The sequence below is a fragment of the Phalaenopsis equestris genome, unplaced genomic scaffold, assembly GCF_001263595.1.
Source record: "Phalaenopsis equestris unplaced genomic scaffold, ASM126359v1 Scaffold000114, whole genome shotgun sequence".
In the NCBI taxonomy this organism is placed as follows: Eukaryota; Viridiplantae; Streptophyta; class Magnoliopsida; order Asparagales; family Orchidaceae; genus Phalaenopsis; species Phalaenopsis equestris.
In genome coordinates, this window is record NW_018164556.1 from 520,922 (window position 1) to 529,068 (window position 8,147).

The 8,147-nt window shown below is 35.5% G+C and overlaps 2 protein-coding genes across 2 annotated transcripts; one reads left to right on the plus strand and one right to left on the minus strand.

Annotated features, from left to right (window-relative positions):
• Positions 1-264: 264 nt before the first annotated feature.
• Positions 265-986, minus strand: LOC110021008 (acyl-coenzyme A thioesterase 13-like). The gene is made up of 3 exons (XM_020719327.1): positions 857-986; positions 624-764; positions 265-547 (listed from the first exon to the last, which is right to left on the minus strand). The coding sequence occupies exons 1-3, from the start codon at positions 968-970 to the stop codon at positions 395-397; spliced, it is 408 nt and encodes a 135-aa protein (XP_020574986.1). The 5' UTR covers positions 971-986; the 3' UTR covers positions 265-394.
• A 3,483-nt stretch (positions 987-4,469) lies between these two features.
• On the plus strand, positions 4,470-5,469 carry LOC110021013 (acyl-coenzyme A thioesterase 13-like). Its single transcript, XM_020719333.1, has 3 exons — positions 4,470-4,898; positions 4,998-5,138; positions 5,220-5,469. The coding sequence occupies exons 1-3, from the start codon at positions 4,644-4,646 to the stop codon at positions 5,370-5,372; spliced, it is 549 nt and encodes a 182-aa protein (XP_020574992.1). The 5' UTR covers positions 4,470-4,643; the 3' UTR covers positions 5,373-5,469.
• The last annotated feature ends 2,678 nt before the right edge of the window (positions 5,470-8,147 follow it).

Genomic DNA, 8,147 nt, shown 5'->3' on the forward strand with positions numbered 1-8,147 from the left:
CGTTCGTGTTCGGCTCGTTTTGACTCGAAATACTACAACAAACGAGCCGAACACGAACACACTTTTTGAGCTCGAAATATAAACGAGCCGAACACGAGCAGAGTCTGGGCTCGCTCGTGTTCGGCTCGTTTACACCCCTAATTGTTGGACCTACAAAGATTGATATAGAGTTTGAAGAGATTCGAACCTCAATTGAATCAAAACTTTATTTAATATTAGATTTAAAATAAATTAAAATTTATTTATTTTTATGCCTATCTTTATTTTTATATAAATAAAATCGAGTATATCTAATCATACACACACATCATATATAAATGATTTAGGAGCCATAAATGTAAATATATATAAGTTTTTGGTGCTATTTTTGGTGCTATACATGTAATTTACCCAATTACAAATTGCTCCGACGGAACCCTCGTGAGAACGACATCCACTGCCGGCCAATCGCCACCAACCTGCCGGTTTCCTTATGCCGCAGCTCAATCACCACCGCCGTCAACCTCCCGTTATCCTCCGCGATCTTCGCCTCGATTTCGACTTCATCCTGCTCAAAAATCCAAATCCCTAACTCAAATAACCAAACAAGGGAGAAACAGATGAGAGAAAAGAGACAAACATACGCCGATCTTAGCACGCGAGAAGAACGAGATGCTGAAATCAACAGAGATCTTAATCTCTCCGACCACCGACATGATCGACGCCGCGCCGATATCGTCGATTACCGTCGCAATCGCCCCCGGATGCCAATTCCCCTCTTCGTCCTGCCATAACCGGACTAGAAATCGATGTGAGAAATTAGGGTTAGCGTAGAAAAGGAAGCCGGCGTGAAATTAGGGTTTGGGAGATTCTTAACCGCAACAGACGCATGAACGCGGTAGGAGCAAAGAGCACGTCCGCCGCCGGTGAACGTGAGGCGGAGGCCGGAAAGAGGGATGGCGTCGAATAACTCGCCGTTCCAGGCATCCATGCTTCCGGCGGCTGGAGATTTCTGCCCCCGACCCCCGTGCGGCCCGCCGCCGTTGTGCTGTTCGACGCCGGAGGTTCGTCGGCACCTGCGGGCGGCAACGTGCCGGGATTCCGAGGAGCTGCCATTTTTTTCTGGGAGGAAAGCTTGGGAGGAGGGAAGGGATGGAATTTGTAGTCTTCTTCACGACTAAGAGAATTCAGATTTGATCTCTGATCAACTAAAATTTTCCCGAAAGAAAAAATCACCAAAATTTTGACAAATTATTTTAAAAAAAATCTCAAATATGTGAACACTTTATGATGTGGAATACGTACAGGGAGGCGAACCTGAGAGTGATGACGAAAGGAAAATCTTTAGCTCGCTTTTCAATAGGGTTTATTAAATTCGAATTTAATAAATATCTAAATTTTTTATATCATATAAAAATATCATAATTTTAATTTTAAGTAAAAAGAAAATATATCTTTTGATTAGGGTTGTACTCGAGAAGAAAAGATTACATAAGGACTCGAAAAAAATATTACATCAGGCCTTCTAACGTAATTTGCATATAAAAATATCATAATTTTAATTTTAAGTAAAAAAGAAAATATATCTTTTGATTAGGGTTGTAAACGAGAAGAAAAGATTACATAAGGACTCGAAAAAAAAATTACATCAGGACTTCTAACGTAATTTGTCTTAACCTTTAAGAATTAAATTAAAAAAATGAGACACAATGGGATCCAATTAGGGGTGTAAACGAGTCGAACACGAATGACTTGCTCGTGTTCGGCTCGTTTATATTTCGAGCGCAAAAAGTGTGTTTGTGTTCGACTCGTTTGCTTAGTGAGCCAAACACAAGTTGTTCACGAACAAATAGTCGTTTTGACAACCCTAATCACGTAGTCATAAGATGTTAAAGATTGGGACAATATATAAAACATCAATTGAATCTAGTTTAATAATTTTTATTTTATTCTCTTAATACTTTTAATTGGTTATAAATCTTTATAGCCTTGTTGTTAATTAAACTTTTTAAAAATACTACAAATATTTAATTAATTAGTAGTATTTCGAGCCAAAACGAGCCAAACACGAACGAATAAATACTTATTGTTTTTGTTCGTGATTTTTGTTCGTGATCGGCTCGTTAACTTAGCAAATGAGCCGAACACGAGCTTCTTAACGAGCCTAACATGAGTTGTTCACGAACAACGAGCCGTTTTGACAGCTCTACTTTTGATGCATAAAAAATTTGACCTGTAAAATTTAAAATTTAGGTCATATTTTTTTCTCTATTTTTCTTTCACATTAAGGTATGTATTAAAATGTCTCAATAAATAATAATAATAAAAAAACTAAAGAGTAGGGAGTATTTTAAATTAAAGCTCTCATTTTATTAAAAATCTTAAGACTAATATAAATTTTTATAATACCTGTTAAAGGTGGAGCCCAGTTCACGATCCCGCCTTCACCTGCTTCTGCGCACACGCGAAGTGAAGACGCTTCGCCAGTTTCGCAAATCGTCGCCTTCCTGCCGAACTGTTCCCGCGAATAATCGAAAAGTCACGTCTCCCGCTTTGTCGCGAAAGTTCTCGCTTCTTGATCGTGATAAAAGGCATCGCAGTGGCTCTCCTTTAGCTTTGAAGTCACAATTGTTGGTGTTTTTCTTCGGACTTCTTCTGGATAGAGGAGGAGAAGTGCAAGAAGTTGTTCCCTACGGCAGAAGAAAGAAGAAAGAAGAAAGAAGAAGAGAAGATTGTAAGAGAAATTGAGTTTATTTTTCTTATAAGTTTTTTTTCTTCGGTGTATCTCAGTGTAGGTGTATCTCGGTGTAGAGAGAGAAGAAGTGAGAGCAACGAATTCCTTTTGTAAGTCGAGACGATCGACTGGTGTAAATTCCTCAAGTAGTAAAATCCTCTGCAATTACGTGAACGTAGGCAATTTGTCGAACCACGTAAATTTGTGTGTTCCGCTGTGTTACTGTTTTATGGTGTGAATTTTTCGTTCTATTTTTCGCTTCGTTGCGACCGTCCTATTTTATTTCTATATATATACCACAACAACTGATATATATTGCAATAATACCTACTTTAGAGCTTCTTGTGAGCTTTGTTGTTTGCCTTTCATTCTTTTGAAATTTTATAAGATTCAACTGTAATTTTTTAATTAATTCCTTGGTTTTTTTCTATTCTTTGGATGGATTTTTTTTAAAAAATAATTTTTCTCATAGATACTCAACCATTATGTAATGTCTCTTTCCATCTATTAATGTTGAGATGTTTTCGAGTCTATCTAGATAGTGGTTTCTTTTTCTTTTTTGGTTTTTGTTGTTGTTTCATATCAGGTTGTCACTTTTCATTCTTACTTCTTCTTTTGGGTTTCTTTTATGGAAAATTTGGTAGTTCTTAATTTTGTTGATCAAGTAATTTTGCAATTTCCATTTGGTTTTCTTATTTGTGAGTTATGATGTTGGCCAACTCCTATCAACTGTTAGTTGTTTTGACTGGAATTGTCTTTGCACTATTTCTATCTTTGGATGAAGTTTTCTATGATTGTTCTCATAAATGTTCAATCATTATTGAAATTTCTATATCATCTTTTCTGATGCTTTTTTCTAGTCAGTATAGATTGTGTTTCAATTTTCTGTTTTAGATGTCTCAAAACTATTTTTGGTGTTTTTTTTCTTTAACCATATATATTTTTGCTCTAGGAGCTCCTCTCTTTTTATCTTACTGTTTGCTGACTATTTTGCATAGATTTTTTTATCCTATTGCTATATTTTCATATTAGGATGTTTATTTTTCTTTCTTATTCTTTGTTGGGTTCCTCTTGTAAAACCTCTGATGGATGTTCTTCGTTTTTGTTTCAGATATCTGTTACTTCCAATTGTTTGTCTTTTTTCAAGTCTTAGAATTTGGTTTTTGGAAGATTGCTCTTGTTCTTCCTTTTTTTTTCAATCGAATTGCTAGCTACTATTAATAAGAGTTGTTCCTCAAAGCTTGCATGTTGTGGATGGAATCATTTTTGGATGTCTCATCTCATTTTTATTTCTTTATGTCAGGTCCTTTCATGAGAAAAATTATTCCATACGAACAGCATATGCAGAAATGCATATACTATCCGATCTCCACCGTCAATCAAACCAAAACTGTATTTCGGTGGGCCTCATTTAAGAAAAAACATAACAATAAAAAACTTATGAACAATGAAGATCGAACAGCGTATACAGCGTATGCAATTCTGCATATGCTATCCGTATGGAATAATTTTTTCTTTCATGGAATCTTTGATGGCAGTTTTTGCAAAGTTGTTGAAGATGAACATTTTTTCTTTCATGGAATCTTTGATGGCAGTTTTTACAAAGTTGTTGAAGATGAATTGAATCATTTAGTGGCTCGCCTGTTGTTATTTCTTTCTTTATTAACTTATGCTGTCTTTTGTTAATTTGCTTCGAATTTTTTTCTGTCTCTTTGTAATTTTAATTTTTAAATATAATTGAATCGTGACCCTCATTTTAAAAAAAAACCTTTTTTTTAAGTTTTTAATTCCTTTCTTATTTTATTTATAAAAAATACGACTTTCAAAATTCATTCTATATACAAATTACAACACCTGTGGAAATGTGCCCACCACTTTCTCTGGCACGTCGTGAACGCAGTCCAGCTCCCCGCTCCTCCCCAGCAAGAAAATGGCAGCTCAGAATCCGTCAAAACTTCAGCACGCATACGCCGGCGGACATCCAGCATCGGCCAACTCGGCGACCGCCAATATTGAAGCGGCGCAAAAGTTGATCGAGGGCATGGTTGCAAAATCTCCGGCCGCCGGAAGCATGGATGCCTGGAACGGCCGCTTATTCGACGCCATCCCTCTTTCCGGCCTCCGTATCAAGTTCGCCGGCGGAGGCCGTGCTCTTTGCTCCTACAGCATTCATGCTTCTGTTGCGGTAAAGAACATTCCAATCTCTAATCTCGTAATTTCACACCGGCCCTCTTTCTGCCCTGACCCTAATTTCTGACATCGATCTCTGTTCTTGTGATGGAAGGACGAAGAGGGGAATTGGAAACTGGGGGCGATGGCGTCGGTGATCGACGACATCTGCGTGGCGGCGATCTTGTCGGCGGTCGGCGAGTTCAAAATCTCTGTTGATTTCAGCATCTCGTTCTTCTCCCGTGCTAAGATTGGCGTATGTTTTATTTGTCTCTTCTCTCTCTACCGTTTCTTTGTCGTTTGGTTATTCGAGTTAGGGATTTGGATTTTGGAGCAGGATGAAGTGGAAATTGGGACTAAGATCATGGAGGATAAGGGGAGGCTGACGGCGGTGGCGGTGGTGGTGCGGAATAAGAAAACCGGTCGGATCGTCGCAAGCGGGCGGCAGTGGATGTCTTTGACTCGGTCGCTCCATCATAGCCATTTGTGACATGTTAGATGGCAATTAAGTGTAATATGTGCGGTTCAAATTCATAATCTTATGAGGTGAGATTATATCATCAATCATTGTACCATGAATAAGTTGTTGGGGGTTATTTGGTAACTTTTTCTTAATAGAATTTATGCAATTCCTAAATTCATGGAGGAGTTTTGTGAATTTTGAATTTTTAGATTTAGGATCCTATCTTTGCCTTTTTCAATTTAGTTTAAATTTAGGTTTATTAAATCTAAGGGTAGGACGAATTTAAAGGACTTACAATTTAAGGATTTAATAAAACTTATTAATGGTAAATCATACTTGCAACCAAATAATCTCTTAGATTGTGTATTGAATACAATTAATGAAAAGAAAAATCTTGCAACCAAATAATCTCTTAGATTGTGTATTGAAGACAATTAATGAAAAGAAAAAAAAAAATTGATTTGAATTTGTTTGGAAAATAATCTTTAACTGATGGATTCCAGCGATATTTAATTGCATTTTAAATCTTTGTTCAAATTCCTACTTAACTGTTTTTGGTTCAAACTAGCTTTGTCGCATTGATCCCATGTTGCCTTCAGGCAAGCTCCATCATATGAACCATGCAAGAAGATAGGTGGTCCTATTGTTTCTCATGACTATCTTCTTAAAATCTATATTGTTTGAACGATAAGGGCTCCGATAATTTAGGTTTGTCTACTAAGTCTTTCGAACTCCAGGTTATCTCCTTCTATGCTAGGCTTTTTATTAGTCAATTCTTCCAAATTTTTTTCACTTCTTAACTTAATGGCTTTCACATGCTCATTTCCTTTATCTTCGAGATTCACTTGTGTGTTACTAGATAGAGTCATTTGGGGTCTATTGATGCTCAGCGCATTTGCTTTTTATCCTAACTACTTTTTAATATTTCTGATAGTTGCATTCTCTATTTGTACGAGTATATTTTTTTTCCTAAAACTATATATTTGAAGTGAATCATAGTTGTTAAGTCAGTCTTGGGTTGTCACTACCCTTGTTTTTCCAATTACCTTCAGGGTTGGGTCGATTACTACCCCAATATTGGGTTTTTATAGCTTGGTTATTAATGTTCCAGTTAAATTTCAAGTGTTTCTTTTAGCTTAGGTTTCAAGTGTTGGAATACATGTTATTTAACTAATTTACTATAACATTCATGGATTCTACATGCATAACAATATGATCAACTAGATGCTCATTAGTATTCTTTATTACTACTAATCTTGGTGTTGAATTCAACCCTAAATTATCTAACGTCCTAGAGATAACAATTACTTATGAAGTCAAGATTACTAACCCACCTTATCGTGCATGCTAGCTACTTTCTAAAGTTTGACTCTACTCGCAAGCTATTTAAAAGTATTTATCATCATCCCCTTAATCAGTGAACATGTCTCCTCAAATTGCTTCAACATGAATGACCCCATAGCCGCATCATTTATTATTGACCTCAACAATCCCACCACTTGTTATAAAACATTTGAATTATAAGCAAATATGAAAAGGCGTGATGGGGACATATCCTGAGTAGCTCCTTAAATCTATCACAAGCTTCATAAATTGATTCTCTATCTAACTGGATAAACGAGATGATCTCATTCCTAAGTTATACTATTTTGGATGGAGGGAAGCATTTGGCTAGGAATTTTCGGGCAAATTCATTCGTGTGTTAATAGATGCTGGTGCTAATGAGTTGAGCCACATATTAGCGATATCCCTTAAGTACAAAAGGAAAAAAATTGAGATCTAACCACATTGTTAGAAAGACCATTATATCAAAAGGCAACACATAATTTAAGGAAGCTAGCTAAGTGAAGGTTAAAGTCTTGTGTTGGTGATCTCACAAATTAGTTATTTTGTACCATCTGGATAATTGTGAGTTTGAGTTTAAAAGCATGTCTCTACAACACGGTTATTAATACTTAAGTGAATCTCTTCTATCATTTGGTTGGCATACTGTCTAAGTGGTTAAGACATGATGTTGGACCTAAGAATGTTATTTTTTTCCCGAGGTAAGTTTGACATCCCTTATATTTCTTTTTAAGTTTTTAAAATTTTATGATTTTTTTATAATTTTTTCAAGGACAGTGCATACGGTACTAGTTTTGAACTTTCAGTCTCATGCATACACAACTAGGAAAATCAAGTTAAGTAGCCCTAAACTAACAATATATCAAGTAAAAATCAAATAAACTACTATAAAAAGAAGCTAAGCAATTAAACGTGTTGAAAATTTAAAGCAGAAAAACACACAATTTTGCCATTTAAAAAAAAACAGTAAAAATAAGCATACAAAATTAATAATAGAAATAAGAAACACATAAAACTATATTTTTGAATTTTATAACACAAAAAATAATAAATAAACTACAAAAAAAAGTTAGACATAATAAGTTTTAAGTGTAAATCTCAATAGTTCAACTAAATTTTCTTAAAATTAGAAATTCAACTTCACTCATTGGCAACAGTGACGAAAACTTGATACATAGAAGTTTTGTGAAGAACCAATGATACACGCAAGTATATATGCCACCAAAGTACTATACAAAATCGAGTTTGTGTACTGATCCAATAAGGAATGAGTGAACTCAGAAAGTATGGCAAAATTATAGCCGATTTGATTTGAATCTTGCTTGAAGGTTCGAATGTTGGTGATTTTTACAAGTATCTAAACATAATTTTTGTAAGAGAAAAATACTAGTTTAAATTTTTTTGTGAGACAATCAAACAAGCAAGAGTATTTCCCTTGATTTAAATCCTAAAAACCTA

Excerpts from the sequence above, each read along its gene's own strand:
- LOC110021013 (XM_020719333.1), top strand. The coding sequence starts at position 4,644 with ATGGCAGCTCAGAATCCGTCAAAACTTCAGCACGCATACGCCGGCGGA. Across the intron at positions 4,899-4,997 it reads GCATTCATGCTTCTGTTGCG|GACGAAGAGGGGAATTGGAA; the intron begins GTAAAGAACATT and ends TTGTGATGGAAG. Across the intron at positions 5,139-5,219 it reads TCTCCCGTGCTAAGATTGGC|GATGAAGTGGAAATTGGGAC; the intron begins GTATGTTTTATT and ends ATTTTGGAGCAG.
- LOC110021008 (XM_020719327.1), bottom strand. The coding sequence starts at position 970 with ATGGATGCCTGGAACGGCGAGTTATTCGACGCCATCCCTCTTTCCGGC. Across the intron at positions 765-856 it reads GCGTTCATGCGTCTGTTGCG|GACGAAGAGGGGAATTGGCA; the intron begins GTTAAGAATCTC and ends CGGTTATGGCAG. Across the intron at positions 548-623 it reads TCTCGCGTGCTAAGATCGGC|GATGAAGTCGAAATCGAGGC; the intron begins GTATGTTTGTCT and ends ATTTTTGAGCAG.